Source organism: Mastacembelus armatus, chromosome 17 (genome assembly GCF_900324485.2).
Source record: "Mastacembelus armatus chromosome 17, fMasArm1.2, whole genome shotgun sequence".
Lineage (NCBI taxonomy): Eukaryota > Metazoa > Chordata > Actinopteri > Synbranchiformes > Mastacembelidae > Mastacembelus > Mastacembelus armatus.
The window spans coordinates 1,627,435-1,650,537 of record NC_046649.1 but is presented as its reverse complement, the minus strand read 5'-3'; the positions used below and the strand labels follow the sequence as shown (position 1 = coordinate 1,650,537).

Sequence of the window (23,103 nt, the reverse complement as noted above, 5' to 3'; positions counted from 1 at the left end):
AGAGATTCAGGAAGTCTTTTCTGTCCACAGCCATAAGACTCTATAATATAAACAATACACAAACACACCACACACACACACACACCCCAAAAAAAAAAAACAAAAAAAAAACAACTGCTGTAACAATTGAATTTCCCCTTGGGGATTAATGAAGAACTCTTCTTCTTCTTCTTCTTCTTATATTTGACCAGGAGGATCTATACTTTGACTCTAGTAATGAAGTTGAGAACTTTGTCCACCACTGGGGATGCCTGCTTTAAGATGCAGATGTGTGAGCTAGGAGCTAGTCTCCTTTGATTCACTAACTCCTTTTTCAGTAGGGCCACAGTATCAAGTGTTTCACACAGTGAGGCTACACCACTGTCAACAAGATAATCAACTTGATAGGGAGCAGGATTGAGGCAGCTGCCTTCCACTGTCTTGGCACATGGCATAGAAGTAAATAAAGATGGAATAATTTTCTTAAATTTATTAGCAATGTTGTCAGTTGTACAGTTGTTTGCTGTATTTTCTCCCAAATGCATGTTCATGTCAAAACTCCAGGTGTTTTTTTTGGATTAACTGAAGGATTTTTTTTTTTGAGTTACTGGGACATTGTGTTAATTGTTAATATGGAATTACAATAATCTTGTCTAGAAGTAAAAAATGCATTCAAATTCATTCATTGTTTCTAATTTTGGCAATACTGCACAAGAGATTAGTCTTAATGCAGGTATAGGCCTGGAGATTACATTTTGCCATCTAGAGTAACTATATGGTTAGACAGGATATTTCTGACAATTTTAGGACTAAATACAATAACAACAATAGGAGAAGAAATTATACACCTTCCAGGCCTTTATTTTGTCTGGTTTCACAGATGAATATACAGTAGTTGGCTGCCTTCAATGTAGAAAATGAAAACTATTGGTCCTAGCGTAGAATCCTGTAGAAAGTTAATCTATGATTAACTTTTTTGTGCATGGAAGGTTCATTAACATGAATGAATAATATGAATTATAGATTATAATATTATTTTAAAATATAGCATTATATTATTAACATTCAATATACATACATTGGCTAACTGTGTTCTCTTTTGCTTTCATCCACTTGGCAGGTATAACAAAGGTAGCATCAAAACTTTCTCTCAAACAGGACATGAGGCAACAGGAGACTCCTACAGCAGGCAAACCTGCTGCTACCACATCAATCACCCGTTACCCCAGCAATGGGCAGATTCACTCCCAGTACCATGGTTACTATGTCAAGGCAGATGTCAAAATTCTACCACCTGATGAGCCAGTTGGTGTAGACGATGATCTTCACCCATCAAGCCTTGCACGGATGCCACCACAAGCCAAACAAATATGGACACCAGCACTAAAATCACCATCAACCCCTAACCCTTCACCAGTTCCACAGAAAGAGAGCACCAAAGCATTGGAGCCCCCAAAGCCAAAAAGACAAGAAACAATCAAACCAAAGAGCCTTGCAGAAACGAAGAAAGCTAGTGTGGAAATAGCTCCTGAAATGGTAGAGGAGGAGTCGGTGAGTTAGATTAACGCTTCATACATGTTTAAGTTTAACTCTAACTTGCAAGGCAAGGCAAGTTTATTTGTATAGCACAATTCATACACAGAGTAATTTAAAGTGCTTTACAGAAGTAAAAGACAAGTCAAAAATATATAGACAAGAATTACAATAAAAAAAACAGTAAAATATAGATTTTAAAAAGAATAAAAAATATAGCCGCAAGCGGCGATGATCAGCCCTCGCCGCGAGCGAACCGCGTCCACGAACGAACTGCCTCCCCCAGCGAACGGCCTCCCCGAACGAAACGCCTACCCAAGCGCCCCCGCCCTCCAAATCGACCGTCCCCCAAAAACCGGCGGACCCCCCAAAACCCCTCCCCCGAGGAGACCGCACCTCCCCAAGTAGACCACGTCATTCAGCGGACCCCCACAGAGGTCTGTGCCAAATTCGGTACAGTTCCGGCAAAGTACATGCAAGTACATAGGGGGCGCCATCCGCACCCCCCCACACCCCCCCCAAATAGACCATGTCATTCAGTGGACCGCCACGGAGGTCTGTGCCAAATTTAATACAGTTCTGACAAAGTAAGTGCAAGTACATAGGGGGCGCTATCCGCCCCCCCCACACCCCCCCAAGTAGACCACGTCCTTCACTGGACCCCCACGGAGGTCTGTGCCAAATCTGGTACCGTTCTGACAAAAGCTGGACATTTTGCAAAATTCCCATAGGAAACGAATGGCAAGATCCGGTCATCGCCAAGGCAACCACATGCAAATTAGGGCATGGGTCCGATCGGCTTTTATGATCAGGACGCCCTAAAGGATGTGTGTGCCAAATCTGGTACAATTTTGACAAAGTAAATGCTTTGGTTTGAATGGCAATTTTCAAATCGTTATACAGGGGGCGCTATATGGCCTATTTGGATTTAGTTTAATCAGATGGGTCCAGGGCGGCAGGGACTACAATTTATCAATTGGTCCGATTCCAATCCGACAATGCGTGTGAGAGTTATTACAAGTTGAAGAAACGGCGGCGAGCCAAAAGCCTAGGCCAAATTGCCGCGCCCGCCAAAGGAAAACCGTAATACTTATTCAAAGAATTTGGATAACTTTTGCAGCCCCATGGGTCTAGGTGACGCTGGCCAAAAATGAGCTCGATCGGTCAAAAGCCCAAGGAGGAGTTCGAAAGAATACGAGGTGAGCAAAATCAACGAACTCAATGACCTCGAGATAAACCCCCAGCTGGTGGACTTCCTGTCGGTCACACGACCGGGACACAATAAGCTTTTTTGCCTGGCCTGACATGAAGAAGATGTGTGCCAGGTTTTGCGACTGTACGATGAAAAAAGTGTCACATGACCTCCCATAGGCCCAATGTATCTCGACCTCTGTCGGGGGCGCCGCAGAGCCATTCTTTTGAGGTCGTTTATGAAACCCATAAAATATCAAATTTTCACGCGATTGTGAGGGGGGTGCAAATTTTGGTGAGTTTTCACACACGTTCAGGGGGTCAAATAAGGCTGTAAACGCTTCTTCATCCCTTGCCCATTGAGCGATTATAATAGTCCCTGCGCTGGGACCTCGGTCCTTGCTCGGGCCTAATTAACAGCAAATGAGTTCATAAACTTGCAATCCTGGTAATGTTAATGCTAGCTTCTTCTTTAAATGTGAAGGAGAGGCTATGATACTCTGTTTTGTAGCTGGTGCTAGAGCCAGTTCAAAGCTGGATAAACTTGCAAACCTTCTACAAACCAGTTTGGTTTATCACAGCCTAGAGAGCCACCATGGAGCCACATAATGACATCACTGTATACATCTCAGAAGATGCAGACAAATCAGAGCTTGTTTGGCTAAGTTAAAATTGTCGTGTATCATTTTATTAAAACAGTTAGAAATAGAGCTCTGTTCCAGTGTGATAACTGTGACACACAGGCTGACCAACAGTGAGCACAGTGTGTAGGTGAACAAGCAAATGTTAATGTTACACCACTACACCAGAGGTGTTGCTTAACTTTGTTGCTGCCTAGTTGTATATGATAAAATGCAAGTGGATTACATGTATAGCAAACATCAGACTTTTTTAATAACATAAACTGAAAAAAATTGGAAAAAATTGAAAGTTTATTTAAGTAATTGGAGCATGTCTAAAGGTTTGGACACTTGTCTATGTCAGTACTTAGTAATGTTTGTGAGAGTGATATCTGCCAGAGCCCACTCTCAAACATTTTTGTAGTAGCTAAGAGTCTTTCTGTTCCTGACAGCCCTTCCTCCTGTAGATTACTTCAAGTTGGGAGATATTTCAAGCTCTCTTCTACAGAGCATGTTCAATTTTTCCCACAGATTTTCAGTGATGTCCACATCAGGGAATTTGTGAGGATCATTTCAAAAATCTTCAATTTGTTTTTCTGAACTTCATTTGTTTTCAGTACTCAGGTTTATCCAGATGTTGCTTTGCAGGTATCGTGTGATGAGGTCACAGGTAGCGTTTCCTCCTAAAGACTGTAGACCCTGTTTGGGCTTCAGTCCTGCACAGAGCATCATCACTCCTGTGTCATCTACACCTTTCTGCAGCTTCCGTGCTCTCACACAGAGGTTTAACTTGGTCCTTTTGCCTAGCAGATGTCTAGTGTGATCTGAAGGCTTTCTTGAGGCTCTGGGTTTTTTTACAACTAGAAGGGTGTCCACATTTTTGCACATGCCACAATTACTGTTTTAAGTATGTAAAGTTTGAGATATAAAAAGTAACAGTGCAATAATATTTAAAGGAAGTCTCATTTTAATGTCCTTTTACTGCAGAAGCCATATTTGCTTCTTTCCATTTAAAAAAATGAATAACATATGTAATTTGCCCAGCGAACATCTGCGAACAATTGTATATGTTCTAAAAACCAGAAAGTCCACTAATATAACTTATTTCACAAAAGAACAGATGTATGGTGGCAGATTTCCTAAGCTTTCAGTTTTCAATACCTCATATTTATTAGCTGTTGTTTCCTAGTCACCTCTACCTGCCTTTTCTGATTGTTTTATAGAAGCTTGAGAAGTGCCTATACACTTTTTTTTAGCAACTTTACTCTTCATGTAAGTATTGTAATATGACTTCATTCAGAATACATAATATGACTATAAGATTTTTCTTGTTTTTCGACAGGGCCCTAACTCTATTCTGGTGGTTCTAGTGATGCTGTTGAATGTAGGTCTAGCAATCATTTTTGTGCATTTCCTCACCTGACCAAATCTCAACTCAGGTAAGAATTTATATGAACTTAGTTCTAAAAGACATCTGCTGAAACTGTTCTGGCTGCATTTTTTAAATTACAGTGCTGTATGGATTATTTAAAACACATCAAAATCAATTGTATTTGAAATGTGTTCTAATGTTCATTCATTCAGAGCCATTGCCATGGTACTCGGACTACTATTGTCTCATAAATGGAGGCTACAGGTCTGGTTCTAGACTTCTACCTACTATGGAAATACAACTATGCTAAATGCATGCATGCCAGGAGCTTTGTAAATATTCCCAGAGTTGGTATTAATTTATACCATGTTGAGACCACACAGAGACACAGGCTAGGCCATTCATCTTAAGGTGAATATGTGACTCTCCTCTGTAGGGAGCCAAATTCGGCACCGAAAAATACTTACACTTGGCACTGAAAACAAAATTGTAACTGAAAAATAAAACATGGGTGCTGAAAAGAAAAACATTGGCACTGAAAAAGAATTAAAGAATTACAGTGTCCTCTGTTTTCTTCAGTGACAATCTTTTTATTTTTTTAAACAAACTGCAAATAAATCTGTCTTTATCCTGTTTTTTAGCCCACAGAATTGGGCTGTATGAAGTTAGCTTTTAACCAACTTGATAATGTTACAATGGTTTTGGCAGGCCCCTAGAGCAAGTACACAACAGCAGTCACATGACAAGCAGGATCAAGTACAAACCCTGAGAATTAACAGGGTTTTGAGACTGCCACATATTTTGTGTTAGCAGATTTATGAGACCTTATGTTGCAGCAACTCTCACACTGGACTCTGAGCTGAAGTACTACTACTATGTAGCTACTAGCCACCTAGATATAGCTAGCAGATACATATATAGCGGATGGCAGTAAAGTTTTGTAGCTCTTGAAATTTTCAGTCTTTTGTGATATATTTTTTGACAACTACTGTTCTATTTTCCTTAATAAGTTATGGATATTACTGTGGGGAGACGAATCTATACAAGACATGACCTCCTTTTACTACAATGGAGCAAATCCATTTATCACCCTATTCCAGCTGAGCTGAAGAGGTCTCTCTGTTAATGCCAAGCTGGTGCTAAATTAAAGGCTGGAGATGGAGATACCAATGTTCCCTACCATCCATCATCATGGGGAATGTCAGCTCTATAGTGAACAATATAGTGCTACAGTGCTGGATGCACTGGTTAAGACTTAGAGACTTAGAGAGTATATCGTGCGTGTAGTCTGATGTGTTTTACTGAGATCTGGTTGAATCAAAAGATTAAATACTCCTGTGTGGATCTGTATGACTTCACTCTCGTATGTGCGGACAGATGCTGAGGCAAGTGACAAGACAAAGATAGATGGATGGATGGATGGAAGGGGGGTGGATGGATGGATAGATAGATAGATAGATAGATAGATAGATAGATAGATAGATAGATACTTTATTGATCCCCCATAGGGAAATTCAGATTGTCCTGCAGCTCTTATATTTACTTTAACAAAGAAACTTCACTATAAAATATAATTAACAGATAAAGGCACTCAGTCAATAACATATAACATAAATAGCATAAATAACACAATAATTACTATTAAAAAGTCTAATGGCTGTGGGGATAAAGGATCTCCTCAACCTCTCAGTTCTGCAGCACAGAGAGATAAGCCTCCCACTGAAGCTGCTACTCTGTTTAGTCAGTATATCGTAGATGGGGTGTTTATTATTGTTCAATATAGAAAGCAGCTTCTTCCACATCTGCTGCTCCACCACAGTTCTGACAGGGTCCAGCCCCCTGCCTAGCACAGAACTGGCCTTTTCCAACAGTTTGTCCAGGTGCCAACAGTCTCTGTTCGTAATTCCACTCCCCCAACAGACAGCAGCATAGAACAGTGTACTTGCCATGACAGTGTGGTAGAACATGCACAGCATGTCACTGCAGATGTTATCGGAACTGAGCCGTCTCAAGAAGAAGAGGCAGCTCTGCCCTTTTCTGTACACTGCATCCGCATTGGCAGACCACTCCATTTTTTTGTCCAGCACCACCCCCAGGTACTTGAAGGTCTGTACAGTCTCTATCTCCTGTCCATCAATGCAGACTGACTGGCATGGTGCTTTTGATCTCCTAAAATCCACCACCAGTTCCTTAGTCTTGGTGGTGTTCAGGAGAAGATAGTTCTTTTTGCTCCAGTCAGTGAAGGCCTCCACTGGGTCCCTGTACTCCCCCTCCCGTCCACCACGCACACATGCCACAACAGCCGTATCATCAGAATACTTCTGAAAGGTGGCAAGACTCTCAGTTATACCTAAAGTCCAATGTATAGACCGTGAACAGAAAAGGAGCAAGAACAGTCCCCTGTGGAGCCCCAGTGCTGCATACCAGTTTCCCAGAAACACATCTCCCCAGCCTGACATACCAAGGTCTGGATGTCAAATAGTCCATAACCCATGACGTCAAGGAGGGGGCCACCCCCATACATAGAAGCTTGTCTCTCAGTATGGGAGGCTGTATAGTATTGAAAGCACTGCAGAAGTCAAAGAACATAAGCCTCACATATGAACAGGCACATCCAGATAGGTATATGCCCGGTGCAGCATGTAAAGCATCGCATCTTCCACTCTCATGTGTTTCTGACAGGCAAACTGAAAGGCATCAAGATCCTCCTCAACCTGCAGCTTCATGCGACATACAAGGAGCCACTCCAAGGTCTTCAGGGGATGGGATGTCAAAGCCACCAGTCTATACTCATTTAGCTCCACCGGCCATCCTGTTTTGGGCACCGGTATTAGACAAGAAGTCTTCCACAGCACTGGGACTTTTTCTAGCCAAAGACTCATATTAAAGAGCCTCTGAAGAGGAACAGCTAGTTGTCCTGCACAGTAATTCAGAAGCCTTGGACATACTCCATCTGGTCCAGCTGCCTTCCCTGGCCGAAGTCTCCTGAGCTCAGCTCCAACCTCTTCCGTTGTTAGAGACATAAGCAGCTGTTCAGATTTTAACCCTCTGGGGTCTGACGGGGTTTTGGGGGCCTGGACAAATTTTGACATGTCCTGACATTTGTGCTTTTTTCAGTGTTTTTTAAACATATTAATGTCTAAAGTCTGATAACACTGTAATCAGCACAAAATTGGCTACAATAATATGTGAGCAGCAAGTTTATACATTATTGTGTTTTTGAGAAAAAAGTGTTTATGCGTGGTTAGTGAAAAACTACAATTTTTTACTCACTGAAATAAGACCATAAAACACAAACAGAACATTGGTTCACAAGACTTTGGAGACCTGCATGTTGTAGGCTGAAGTGTTTACTTCAGAGTGCTGTGAAGGTCATCTTGTTCACACATTCACAGTAAACAATACACTGATTTAAATTTTCTAAGACACTTTTTGTCCAGAAAGGCCATATGCGAGAGGGTGTGTTTGAGGATGAATAGTCATGTGATTTACCTGAGAACACAAAAGACGCACTGAACGACCAGACAAAGACGCTCATAATGAGCCTTTCAGTCAATGTAGATGGGAGGAGATTAGTGCAGCACAATACAAAACAATGAGGAGCCAAACGATCCTCATTTGTTTTTACTCTGAGGACAAACTAAACTATTTGTCTCTGTGTGGAATATAAGAAGCGCTTCTTCACGTCCGTGACGCACCATCATCCAAACGCGAGTAAATTCTATGATGAAGTTTGACGTTTTATGTCATTTCTCGGGGGTGTGCACATATTTACCTGGTTCACCTGAGATTATTTACATGTGAACAGTGAACAGAGTACAAGGACACAGACACGAACTTCTCCTTACGTTCATACAGATAAAATAAAAAGTGATGATTTGTTTTCGACTTGAATTGTTTCATTTAAAAGAAAACATTTCAAGCTTTCTAGCCATATAATTCTTCTTTTTATGAGGCAAGTATTCGCTGAGATTCTGGTTGTTTTATTTACGCGTCTGTGAAGAGAAATGGCAGAGACAGAAAAGGCCGAGAGCGCACCCTGTCGGCTTTCTTTATTTTAAAAAAGCCCAACGTTTTGTTTTTATCATGATGGTATACAACTAAAAGTAGACCCTTTACAGATTTGAATGATATATTTATTTTATCTGTACGATCAGAATTGACGGAGTAATTTCAGTTTGTTTCGGCCTTATCATGAAAAGATGCGTCAAAACGAGGTCAGAGGTGGAGGGAGCAACCGCTGGGGTGGTGGTGGAGGGAGGAGCTCTTGAGATGTAGGTTGAAGTAGCCACATTGTCAAACCTGATGTGATACTGGTTGAAGGTATTGGCTCTCTCCACATCACCATCTAAAGACTGAGATTTGTTCAGTTTGTAGCCAGTGATGGTCCTTACCCCTCTTCACACCCCACTGGTATTATCGTTCTCCAGCTGTTTTTCCAACTCTTTCTTGTACTCCACCTTAGCTTGCCTCAGTGTCTTTTTGAGCTCCTGTTGTATACTCTTCAGCTTCTCCTTATCCCTGTCCTGGAAAGCCCAATTTTTCTGGTTCAGGAGGTCTTTAATGTCATTGGTGATCCATGGTTTATTGTTAGGATAGCACCCGTACTGTACTAATTGGGAGTACAGTGTCTCTACAGAAATTAATGTAGTTAGTGATGATGTTGACTCTCCTGTCCAAGTCACTGTCCAGTTCCTGCTCCTCCATCAGTGCATCCCAGGTTGTGCACTCAAAACATTCTCTCAGTGAATCCCTTGCCTCTAGTGACAATTTCCTGTAAGACCTGGTGGTAACAGGAAGCTTCTGCACACATGGTCTATATGTGGGCTGAAGACAGACCATGTTGTGATCAGATCTACCCAGTGGTGGAAGAGGTACAGCCCTGTAGGCTTCTTTGATGTTAGCATAGAACAGATCTAATGTACTTTCTCCACGTGTCCAAATACTGTACAAAGTCAGAAGACAGAGAAACATGACTGAAATCCCCTGTAATTGCAATAAATGCATCAGGGTGCTGGGTCTGTATCCTAGCAACAGCATCATGTATGACGTCACACGCCGTTGCAGGCGCCACCTTCGGTGGAATGTAAACAACAATGGCGACTATGTATGTAAACTCCCTTGGCACATAGTATGGATAGAAACCAACTGAGACCAGTTCAATGTCCGGACATCAGACCCTCTCTTTCACAGTCACATTTCGGGTATCTGTCCGCTCGTACAGCTGTGAAGCCAGGTACAGTGGGTACGGAAAGTATTCGGACCCCTTTAAATTTTTCACTCTTTGTATCATTGCAGCCATTTGCCAAAATCAAAAAAGTTCATTTTATTTCTCATTAATATACACTCAGCACCCCATCTTGACAGAAAAAACCAGAAATGTAGGAATTTTTGCAAATTTATTAAAAAAGAAAAACTGAAATATCATCTGCACTCCAGACATTGAGCTGTTGGTGGTTGGACGGAGACCATACTACCTACCCCGTGAGTTTTCACACGCCATTGTTATAACTGTTTGCATTCCTCCATCAGTTGCAGCACAGCGTGTATGTGATATCATCCACACAGTTGTTCCTGGTCTCCAAAAACAAACACCCCAGTGCCCTTATAGTAATTAATGGGGATTTTAACGATGTCTCTATTTCAGGAACTCTGACCAACTTCAAACAGTATGTGGATTGTGCAACACATTAAAATAAGATTCTTGATCTCCTTTATGCCAATGTGAATGAGGCATACAGCCCTTCAGCCCTCCCTCTGCTTGGTGGATCAGACCACAACTATCTATATCTATAGCTAGTACCAACATACAAGTCCATAGTAAGACAGCAGTCTGCTACCAAGAGGTATGTGAAGGTTTGATCAAAGGATGCTGAGGAAGCCATTGAGGAGTGCTTCAGGGTTACAAACTGGGACCTTTTCATGGATGCTCATGGTGAGGACATTGTAGGCATTTTTCATTGCATCACAGATTACATCCACTTCTGTGAGGACAATGTTGTTCCATCCAAAAAAGTTTGTTGTTTCCCCAATAATAAGCCATGGATAAATAAGGACATTAAAGATCTCCTCAACAAGAAGAAGAGGGCGTTCATGGCAAGAGACAAGGAGGAACTCCAAGCTGTGCAGAAGGAACTCAAGAGGAAGCTGAGGGAGGCAAAGCAGCTCTATAGAGACAGAGTAGAGCATAAGTTGAGACAGAATAATATCAAAGAGGTGTGGAATGGCATGAAAATAATGACTGGCTATAAGAAGTCACACACTACTGTGGAAGGAGACTCAAAGTTTGCTAATGACCTTAACCTACTATTCTTCCATAGATTTGACACCACCTCTCCTTCTTATTCTGACCCAGTGTCCTCACACACCATCCCTCCTCCCTCCAGCACCTCAGCTGATGCCTTGGGGTCTCTTCACACAAATCCCTCCACCCAACATCTCTGCCAATGCTGCCTCCCCTTTGCCCACCGATGCCAATGTCACTATCGCCATCTCCTCTATCAGCAGCCATACAACATTGAAGTATACCTCACCTCCAATACCTCCTCCCCTGCCCTCACCATCTGACTCCTCAACAACACAATACACAGGCCCAGCCTTTGCCACAGAACCTTTGCCACAGAAAATAAGGAGAGCTTTTTTATATGTTAATAGACTGTTTTTCCAGGCTGGAAAAAATTCCTCTAATTTTTGGAACACCACTTCCTTTCCAGCCTTCGTGATGCCTGCTTTAAGGTAAGAATACACATGGCATAGATGGAAATAAAGATGGAATCATTTTCTTAAATTTATTAACAGCATTGTCAGATAAACATCTGCCATAGTGGAATTTTCTTCGAAATGCTGCATAATCCAGCATCTTAAATTCAAAAGTTATTAAAGAATGATCTGACAAAATAGGATTTTGGGGAGAAACTACTAAATGTTCAATTTCGATGCCATACGTCAGAACAAGATCAAGGCTGTGATTGAAGCAGTGGGTGGGCTTGTTAACATTTTGAGTGAAAACAATTGAGTGTAATATAGAATTAAATGCAGTGCTGAGACTATTATTTTCAACATCTACATGAATGTTAAAATCTCCCACTATAATGACTTTATCTGAACTAAGCACTAAATTAGACAGGAAGTCTGGAAATTCAGTTAAAAACTCTGAGTAAGGGACAGGTGGACGGTACACAATGACAAGTAGAACTGTTTTTTGTGTTTTCCAGTTTGGATGTGAGAGACCAAGAGTGAGGCTCTCAAATGAGTTATAACTGTTCTGAGGATGAAAGTTTAATAAGTTTGTGTGGAAGGTTGCAGCTACTCCTCCACCTCGACCTGTGCTTCGAGGAACATGACAATTTTTACGACTGAGGGGGGTTGATTCATTCAGACTGACATATTCATCCTGCTGTAGCCAGGTTTCAGTAAGACAGAGTAAGTCAATTTGGTGATCAGTTATCAAATCATTTACTAACAGAGATTTAGATGAAAGAGACCTGATATTTAATAATCCACATCTGACTGTTCTGTTTTTCTGTTCAATAAGAGGAATGGTCTTAATAATTTTTATTAGGTTTTTATGAATAACTCCTCTTCCATTAACATCTGATTTATTTGATTTATATGTTCGAGGGGCAGACACAATCTTTATGTCGTTTGAGAGGGGCGACAGCTCTAAGGAAACTGCAGAGAGGCGTTTTAGGCTGAGTCTTTGCGTCCCAGTCCCCACTCTGGATTGTCAGGCTTTAGGTTGGCTAATAAACTCGGCCAGACCTCTAGAGATGAGAGCCGCACCATTCAAAGTGGGATGGATGCCGTCTCTCGCTACCAGACTGGGTTTTCCCCATAAAGTGGCCCAATTTTCTGTGAAGCCCACATCGTTTCCTGGACCAGCTAGACAGTCAGCGATGGAACGACGACATGCGGCTATACGTCATCGCTGGTCAGATTGGGTAGGGGTCCAGAGAAAACTACGGAGTCCGACATTAATTTGGCAAAGTTACACACCGACTCAACATTAATTTTAGTGACCTCTGATTGCTGTAATTGGGTGTCATTGCTGCCGATGTGAATAACAATTTTTCCATATTTATGATTAGCCTTAGCCAGCAGCTTCAAATTTGACTCGATGTTGCCCGCTCTGGCCCCAGGAATACATTTGACTATGGTTGCTGGTGTCTGTAGCTTCACGTTTCTGACTATGGAATCTCCAGTTATCAGAGTCGGATTCTCAGAGGGTGTGTGGCTCAGCGGAGAAAATCTATTAGAAACGTGAACAGGAAGGTGATGAGCCATGGGCTTCTGCTTAGGAGTATATTTCCGTTGGACCGTCACCCAGGCTAATTTCCAGGCTGCTCTGGAGCTGCCCTTGGACCGCAAACAGACCCTGAGCCTGAACTCGGTGGCTCCACGCCTGCTAATGGGGCTAGGCTAGCTGGCTTTTGTTCAAAGGTGCGGAGCTGCGCTTCCAAATCATTGATCCTCGCCTCCAAAGCTACCAGAACCTTACACTTATTACAGGTATCATTATCACTAAAGGAGGCAGAGTAATAACTAAACATGTGGCCCACCGAGCAGGAGAGAGAGAGAGAGGGAGAAGCCATGTTACTAGCTAGCTAAGATGACTGGTAGGCTAACGAGTGCTAAGTCTGGGAATAACAATAAATACCGGTCAAAATAGAAAGGTACTTGACTAGTACCGGAATGTAGCAGTTAATGAATTGTTTAGAAAATTTAGTTAGTTTTTAGGTGTGTTAGACTAAGGCTTGTCTGTTGCTAATCTGTAGACGAACTATACAACACACAACATGACACGCTTTCAATAGGAAGTGATTCACTTACCCGGAAACAGTCTGCACAGCCCCAGACTATTTTAAGGTGTGTGCTGGACAGCTTGCAGAGGTTTTTCAGCACTTCTTCAACCTCTGTCTGAGGCTCAAAAAGTTTCCTAAGTTATGGAAAACTTCCTGTATTGTCCCGTTATCAAAAGGAGGCTGTGTTTTAGTGACTTCAGAGCAGTAGCGCTAACATTACATGTCATGAAAGTGTTTGAGAGACTGGTCATGCAGTAACTGAGGTCTCAAGTGTCTGACTTTCTGGACCTCCTGTAGTTTGCATAAAAGGAACACGTCAGAGTGGAGGATGCCATCATCTTCTTCATGCACAGAGCATACTCACATCTGGAGAGGCAGGGCAACACTAAGAATCATGTTCTTTGACTTTTCAAGTGCTTTCACTATTCAGCACCCTCTGCTCAGTGCAAAGACACAGGATATGGAAGTTCCCGCAGACATGGTGGAGTGGCTCACAGACTACCTCACTGGGCGGTCAAGTGTAACACTTAGATGGCTGCGTATCTGATGTGGTGATGAGCAGCACTGGTGCACTCCAAGGACGTGTACTGGCATCATTCCTGTTTACACTCTACACCTCAGACTTCCGCTACCACTCAGGAAAAATGCCACCTCCAGAAGTTCTCTGATGACCCCTCAGTCGTTGGATGCATCAATAATGATAACAATAAGGAGTACAGACACTTGATAAAAAGCTTTGTTGATTGGTGTAACAACAATTGCCTAAAGCTCAATATCAAGAAAACCAGAGAACTGGTGGTGGACTTTAGGAGGAGCAGGAAGACCCCAGTCATTGTCTCCATCCTTGGAGAGGAAGTAGAGATTGTGAACTCCTACAAATATCTTGGAGTCTACATTAACAACAAACTGGACTGGTCAAACAATATAGATGCACTCTTCAAGAAAGGACTCTTCTTTTGGTGTGTGCTACAAGCTACTGAAGATATTCTATCAGTCTGTAGTGGCGAGTGCAGTGTTCTTTGCAGTTGTGTGCTGGGGAGGTGGCATCAAGGCTAGTGAGGCCAGCAGACTAAATAAGTTGATCAGGAAGGAAAAAATCTGTTGTTGGACTGGAACTGGACAGTTTGGAGGCTGTGGCAGAGTGGAGGATGGTGGACAAAATCAATTCCATACTGGATAATCCCGCCCACCCACTTTTTGAGGAACTGTGGCGAATGGGAAGTTCATTCAGTCAGACTAATTCCTCCTAAAGCTAAGCCCAAGAGATTCAGGAAGTCTTTTGTGCCCACGACCATAAGACTCTCTAATTCTATAAAGAACAACCAGGCACCAGTGGGTGATGTGGACAGAGCCACAATCAACTCAAGTCCATCAACAGGTTTGACAATGCTGCAAATGCTCCAGCCTGTCCAGCCATACCCCCTCATTCTTCTAATTCAATTCAGTTCAATTCAATTTTATTTGTATAGTTCCAAATCACAATACAAATCATCTCAAGGCACTTTACAAAAACTAAAACTAAAAACCCAACAATTCCCTTATGAGCAAGCACTTGGCGACAGTGAAGAGGAAAAACTCCCTTTAACGGAAGAAAAAACCTCCAGCAGAACCGGGCTCAGTTTGGGCGGCCATCTGCCTCGACCGGTTGGGGTGAGTGGATAGAGGAGAGAGAAAAGAACAGCAACAATAAACAACAAATTAGACACTGCAGGTTGGTGGGGCCAGTAAGTGCACATCAGCAATATACAGCTCCAGGACCAGGGACACCTGCAGAAGGTACAGAGAGAGAGAACAGAGAGAGAGAGGGTGAGAGCACAAGGTTAGTGACATTCAATGGTGGAATATACATGTGAGGTGGGAGGAGAGGAAGAGAGGGGAGGAAGGGAAAGGAAGGTGTGTGTGTGTGTGTGTGGGGCGGGGGGGGGGGGGGGGGGGGGGGGGGTTAGGGTAGGGGAGCTCAGTGCACCGATGGTCCTCGGGCAGTCTAGGCCTATAGCAGCATAACTAAGGGATGGTTCAGGGTTGCCTGAAGCCAGCCCTAACTATACGCTTTGTCAAAGAGTAAGGTTTTAAGTCTAGCCTTAAAAGTACAAAGTGTCTGCGTCCTGAACCCAGGCTGGGAGCTGGTTCCACAGGAGAGGAGCTTGATAGCTAAAGGCTCTGCCTCCCATTCTGCTTTTGGAAACTCTGGGAACCACAAGTAGACCTGCACTCTGAGAGCGAAGTGGTCTATTGGGATAATATGGTACTATGAGGTCTTTAAGGTATGAAGGAGCTTGATCATGAAGGGATTTGTATGTGAGAAGGATTTTTCAATTCTGACTCCAACCTCCTGACCCTCATTGCATTTGCCACCGCTGCCCCAACCCTCTGTAATTCTTTTCCATAACACATCAGAAATTCCGACTTCCTGACTTTCAAATCACAGCTTAAAACTGAACTGTTCAAACTGGCATTCCCATAGCCTTTAATATTCCTTTTATACGTATCTGATTTCATTGTTAAGCGTCTTTGAGTGTCCTGGAAAGCGCTATACAAGTTTGATGTATTATTATCATTATTATTATTATCAATACTTTTCAAACACTATGTTTTGCTTTTAATGTAACAAGAGAAACGGTTTTTAGGTCACCGCTGACTGATGTGTTACTCTCAGGTAATGTTGACAAGGGTTGGTACAGTAGCTTGCAGCCATTGCTATAATGTTTTGGTAGTGCTGTAAATAATAAGTGATTTAGCCAGTGCTTTCAGATCCTTTTTGAGCAGATTAACACACTCCTATATTTGTTAAATCCATTCCTTACATTTTTACTCTTGTATTTTTAGTATAGGAAAAGACAGAAAAAGATACCACCCTCTAAGCATTTTAAATGTTAAATATTGCTCTGACTTTAGCCCCACTCACATCACTTTGGCATGCAGAGAAATCTAAAATTTGACAGGTTTGCTGTAGTTATGGTAGCTAATGTATGATTGGACAAGTGCTGTTTTGGGGTTTAGCAGTCAACGACTAACTAACTGACTGTCTTTAACCAAAACTAAACAAAGGCCTGGTTCTCACTGCAACTGATATAAATAATAAAGCCACTTAAAATAGAATTTATAGTAATATTTCTATTCCACATAATGTATTTTATGTGGTAATTTCATAATTTTTCAGGTATTATACCCTCTTACCACTTCAATATAACTATAGTTTTTAATTCCACGTTCTATATGTACAGGATTGTGTTTCTGGTTTCAAAAGTTAATACATATGCATACTTGCAGTATAGCTGCCCTGAATATCATTCAAAATAATTCTGTATTCTTTTATCCTGCAGTGGACACCAAACTAGTCTCCTGAGCTGCTAACTCTCCAACAGCCAACAAGCCTTATGAAAAAATGGTGCCTGTCAGAATGGCAGACACGGGCAAAAATAAACAAGAAGAAGCAAACACATGGAGGGCTTGGATGAAAAGCATAGAGAGAGAAAGATGAAATCTCCACAACTACAACAACCCCCCCACACAACCCTCTATCTGGATGGAATGAATGGCTGTCTTTGGTGCCCAACTCCAGCCTGATTGAACTGGCGATGATTTGTGACTCCATTCAGAGTGAGGTGAAAACTGAAACGAGCATGTGGAAATGAGTCCCAAATATGAATTCTCTATCAGGTTTAGAAATAACAGAAGGCTTCGCAGGAATGTGAAGTAGAGTATGTAATATGAGTAATATGAGTGACTGTGAGGCCTGCCATCTATACTGCCTATAAATGCCTATGATGTCTGTGCTCATCATCCAAATGTTCAGCAAATCTGACAGTTGTGAAATGCTACAATAAAATGTTTGTGCCTTGCCCAGCTGAGTTGAAAGAATTTGTTTCCTAAATGGTCCACCACAAGAATAGAGAGCACTAAATATTGATGAGTACTGGAAAAGTAATTATTGCCCTTCAGTTTCACTAATGTTGCTTACATTAAATTTCACTGCCACCACATATCACCAGATTACACTGTGGAGGGGTGGGATTTACACCACATTTGCAGATTGTGGCAATTAGATATGTCACCTAACATATCTATGATAGCCATGTTTGAACTGTAGTGCACTTGAGTGGAACTATACACCAGGCCAGTCACACCAAGCCTCGATTACTTAGTCAAGCAATGCTCTTCTACTTCCATGGGTTGCATAATGTGTTGATTAAGAATATGTTCTGCTTCAAGTAAGCATGAAGATGTTTTTAAAGTGGCAGAGCAATTATTGTTGAATTTTGCTGCTTCTGTTACATTAAAGTCCACAGAAACCTTTTTGGATGGAAACCAGGCTTGTATTTCACATGTGTATTTGCTTCAGCTGCGTGTGTTTGTGTGGGTGGGCGGGTGGTAGGCTGGATATGTTTGGATATGCACTTTAAGCTGATGGAAGCCAACAGCTGCCTTACCATTTTACAGAGTGACGTGGTGGTGGGTGAGAGGGGCCAGGGCAGGAATGCGAAGCGCTTAGCTGATTCTCCCTCTGCTGGGTCCTGGGAGAGTGGCTCTATTTCTATCACAGTCTGTCTATGGATCTGTACATATCTGTTTTTATCTGATTTTGTGGGTCTCACCACCTGCTGTTTTCTATACCACATCAGGTGCACATTAGACAATCAGAGGGGTTTTTTTTCCAAAAAAGGTGGATAAAGTTACATTTGGAAACGTAACTACAATGTCATAGTTAAGCTTCATTTAAATTTTGCAAATGATATTCAGGAATATATTTCCTGCTTGCAGTCTGTTTTGTAAGAGTAGGTGTCAGATTTGCCATTGTGGAACTAGATTCCTCTTTTTAATGAATGAATCTTTTTTGTTCACTGTTTGTATCTTTATACTGTGATACTTAGTACTATGAACTACTGTATGAATTTATGTTTCTATATTTATATTTATGTCCCCACAGTCCTCATTACTAATACGAAGATTAATTCAGTATCATGTACCCTGTGTGAGAGAGTTTGTGATATAATAATTTACCTGTATCAAGAAACAAAAACATGAGTATCATTGTATTATATCATTATATTATTTGTTTTATGTTTCCTAAACACCAATGTCAGACAATTACAGGCATGGCTCTTGTTCAGAGTAGGTTTGCAGTTATGCATGAAAAAATACAAGCTGTTATGCAGTAAGCAGGAAATGCGGTATTGCTTAAAGCTGGGACAAAAACAGGAGGCGACATGTTAAAGCTAAAACTTGGGGTTAATCCATAACTGATATCTTCTCTTTCTACACAGTAGCTGACATTACCTGAAATACCAGTGAGTTCACTACTACTCCAATAGTAAAATGAATATTCAGTGTTACTGACATAAAGCGGAAATAGTGACAGCGACTTTTACTGACAGACTGACGTGAACCATTTTAGTTTAAGGCCTATTATGTTATGTTATGTTAAAAAGTTTCATTTCACCACTTTAGTTTGTGGTCTGTATTTTTATGTTTTGTTATTAATCTGACCATTGCATTGTACATTTTTCAGTAATTATTTACTGATTATGATTTGATGACTTCACCAGTGTTTTCATGCAACATACAGCTTTCAGCAGATTTTATGGTAGAGAAGTACAGTGTTAAAAATCAGAACTACTGCCTTGTCCTATGATTTTAGTAAAACACCCCATCCAAGGAATCCTACTCAAAAGGTTCTTGGAAGAATTCATTTTAATTGTGAGCTTGGGCATTTTGATTTTACAATTTATATGCTAGAAAACAAAGAGCTGTGATTTTGAATATTTATCAATTTCTAGTTATTTATTTATGTTAACCAGAACAATACTAATGTGACTACTAATAGTAGATCTGTCTGCTATGCCATGTATTATTAACAATTTTGTCAGAGATATTAATAGTTGCTTGGCGTGACAGCATGACACCTATTCTGTGTTCATTTTTCATTGCTTGTTGATCAATATTCTGAATATTATAACAAGCCAACAAGTTTCTACATGTGGAAATAATTTTTCGTGAAATTGTATTTCTTTCCAGGAAACCTTTCAGGAAATAATTAGGAAATTATGGTCATGCAAAATTAAGCGGTACTGTGACATGATGTACCTTTTAACCTAAACCTCTCTTTAGTTAAATTACATACAGTGTATAGTCAAATATACCATTGTGTTTTTTTTTTACTTAAGTTTATTTGAAATTATTTTTGTGGTTAATATATTTAGGATTTTTTTTTAAGCTTAATAAGGCAGTTGATTATTTACATTTTGATTGATCAAGATAGATTCATTTGTGCATGAGTTGGATGTTGATCATTTTCTACTGTTGTATGTGGTATTCTGTTCTGATTTGGCCAGGCAGGTGAAAAGACTGGGCTTCTGATTGGTTGGGTATTATTTTCAAAAGTGTAATTCTAATTCAGACCAGGAATGCTACTGCCTTGTGTTCCAAACCAAGAAAATTTTCATTTAAATATTGTAAGCCATAAAATATGATTAAATAGTACTGTTGGTTGTTTGAGTGTGCTCTCTGTGCAGAGACCATGCTATTTTCTGACTAACCCACTTAGACCTGTGGAAGCAGAGAGAAACTAATTTTCTTTCTGGTTGACAACTCTGCTTGTCAAGAGTTGCGGTTTTATGGACAACATTTTTATTAAAATCAATAATATATGTTGCAAGGAACATATTTAAAATGTTTTTAATGTATTGAAAGTTGCTGGTGTGTGATTGCTAGGTTCAAATTAAAGCCTGTTAAAATAAACCACTGCTAACATGCATAATGCCATGTCAAATATATATATATATTTGGATCAAATATTTTATTTATATATTTATATATAATTTATATATATTTATATTTAAATTTGTTGGAAAATGAGAATACGTTAAGTAAAAGTTAGCAAATTTCTTTCATTAAGGTTTAAGGCTTTCAATGCATATTTACGAAAATAGATAATTGGAAGACTATTTCCAATTGTTTGTAGGATCCCACCACAGCACTATGACTGGCACACTTCTGGAAATTTTGTAGTACTGTTTACTGCCTGCAGGGAAGTAGCTCATTCTTCTAACACAGAAAAATATTTTCATTGTCAGTCCACTGACTGTCAGCCCTAAATAAGCTCTGAATTTACTACAGGCTGCTTTGTTTTGTTTACTGCCACTGCAGAAAAAATCATGCTGTTCATGTACAATGTCAACTTTTCACTTTCAAGACTTGCTAAAGCTAATGTCAGCAATTGTGTAAGAGTCATGGTACATGAAAGCAACAGACTTTATAAACAGAGGCTGTGTTAACTAGATCGGTTATGTGCAAGAATCTTTTTACTTGAATTTGTTACCACTTAATTGAAAGAATGGACAGCAATGATGAAGTGTTGAATGGCTCACTGTAATCCACACTCCAGTGTCTAGTTGTGTGCACACAACTCTGCTAAAGCAGAGAATGCAGCAGCGCAGCAGTATTAAGTTTTGATTATTTAAAATATGAGTTGAAAAGACATTATTTTACACAGACCAACACAGGATTACATTATAGAAGTCGACAGTGTTTTACAAACCCTATTTTTCAAAGCAAATTGGCATCTGATTTTGGTATCACTCAATTTGCTAAATACAAATTAAAAATAAAGTATAATGGGTCTTTGCTTGCTATGGAAAATAAAGTGCTTACCAACCTTTAGCAGTAACATTCAAATTTAGATACAGTACTTACGTTTTTCATTGAAACAATATGCTCACACTAGTGTTTATTTGTCATGCAGTGCTATTTTCACCTCATCAGGCCTTCATCAGTGTAGGTCATCATATGCAGCATGCCCTGTGCCTATGGTGGCCACAGAACATGTTCCTCATCAGTAAGCTGTAATTATGAACTTTCAGTTCCTTTTCTGGAGTGTGGGTGCAGTTCAGATATATGCAAGTCAAGGTCGTTACAGAAAGGTCATTTGAGTAGGAAACAGAAAGAAATGATTTGAATAGAACTTGTTAATATTTCTTTGATTAAATGTTTTTGAAGTTAACAGGGAAAAGGAGACGAGAGTCTGGAATGTTTCCATGGGTTGAATTATGATTGGTACATGAATTTAAAATTCATGTAATGAGACCAGTTAGTGTGGAGTTAGCTTTGTTTGTCTTAAATGTTTGTGTATAAAATATACTCAAACAATTGTACTGTGTCGTTCTACTAATTAATCTGCCATCATTGCTTTGACCCAGTAGGACAATAATTTGGTTTCCTTTCCATCAATGTACATTGTGTATGGATTTTAAGGCAGTGTTTGTTTATTTTTTTGGCTGTCCTTCTATGGAAATAAAAGTGGGTTTACATTTCTTGTTTTTGTGTATTCTTTGCCCTCTGCCCTTGCTTTCCACAAGCATCATGACATATAATCACTATCACTGTGGTAAAATCTATTAAACATATCATTCCATTTGACACGTGTGAGACAGATCACAGTATTACAGTCTGATAAGGCAATGACAGGGAGGAAAAAAGGGGTATTCCATATTGCTTAAGTTGATTTGGCGTACAGCGTGTGGGATCCTATTCCACTAGAGATGCTCTAACTTTAAAGTGTAAAACTTGGCTCACCTCTCTTGTGACAAAAATAGACGAGCTGTCCAAGAACTGTTGGCCTGCCTGGAGACAGTGGCACAACATAGAAGTTTTTAAAAAGGACATGACTTCATTCAGATGAAGAAGGCGGTTTCGTTTCCTTCTTCCTGAAATTATTTCATGATATTTTTCCTTCATTCTGAAAGAATGAAGTATGCAAGTATCTGATACTTTCTTTGGAGTGTAGGCTTTATTACTAAGCCAAGTTACCCAATTTGTTTTTGGGTCCACTGTTATAACCATACATATTTTTGGCAACATTCATTGATTGGCATCTGATTTGTCTGAGATTTTTTCATAACCTGAAAAACATCACTGGGCTCTGTATAATGGCAATATGGAAATTGAGATTGCAATGCATTGTCTGAAAATGTGCTCTGTTATTCCTGTATTTAAACGATAGCTTACCTGACTCCATTATCCATTCAGCTAATGGACTCCACCGTCTAGTGACAATTTCTGGAAGAGGCTGAACTGGCTCTTATGGCCATTGCGCTGTCATTCAACGCTCTCTTGGCCAGATTCTATGCAGGTCTTGCTTTCTACTGTAACATAGGCAGTCTGACTCAGAGATAAGTGAAGTGACCCCAGCGTTTATTTACAGAAATGCATGGACAGGTACAAAAGGAAAACGTAGGAAACAGAACTAGGAAGATGGTAACTTAGATTTAGCTTACAAGAGTAAGGTCCACGTCATGTTTACGAGATCGGACAAGGAGCAGGTGATCGCGGTGAGGACTCAGGTGAAGCGGATTGGAGTAATTGTCTGAGGAGGGAGCCTGACCGAACCGTGACAGTACCCCCCTTCTCCACGGCGCACTCCTGAGGGCTGAACCCCCTCTCCATGGCCCGCCCCCAAGGGCCGACCCTGGCGTCGTGGCGATCCAAGGTCCGGATCTGCTTGGGCGGACAACCTCTGAAGCAGGGTGGAGACCAGGGATGCTGCTGCTGCGGCGGCGGCTCTGGGGAACATGTAGTGGCTGCTGCTGCTGCAGCGGCAGAGGCTCTGGGG

General features: G+C 40.8%; 1 protein-coding gene across 7 annotated transcripts in view; it reads left to right on the top strand.

Moving 5' to 3' along the window:
* LOC113133794 (junctophilin-1-like) overlaps window positions 1-21,805 on the top strand; it is a 66,552-nt gene extending 44,747 nt beyond the window's left edge. For 2 of the 7 annotated variants that reach the window (XM_026312697.2, XM_026312696.2), the window contains one exon: window positions 16,820-21,805. In XM_026312697.2, coding sequence (XP_026168482.1) covers window positions 16,820-16,842 — 23 coding nt within the window. In that variant the 3' untranslated portion in view covers window positions 16,843-21,805. Of the gene's footprint in view, window positions 1-1,099; window positions 1,531-4,665; window positions 4,763-4,907; window positions 4,960-7,377; window positions 7,745-11,050; window positions 11,310-16,819 lie in introns of those variants that run through there. The other 5 variants (XR_003296016.2, XM_026312691.2, XM_026312692.2 and 2 more) reach the window with 5 other exon arrangements.
* Window positions 21,806-23,103: the final 1,298 nt, after the last annotated feature.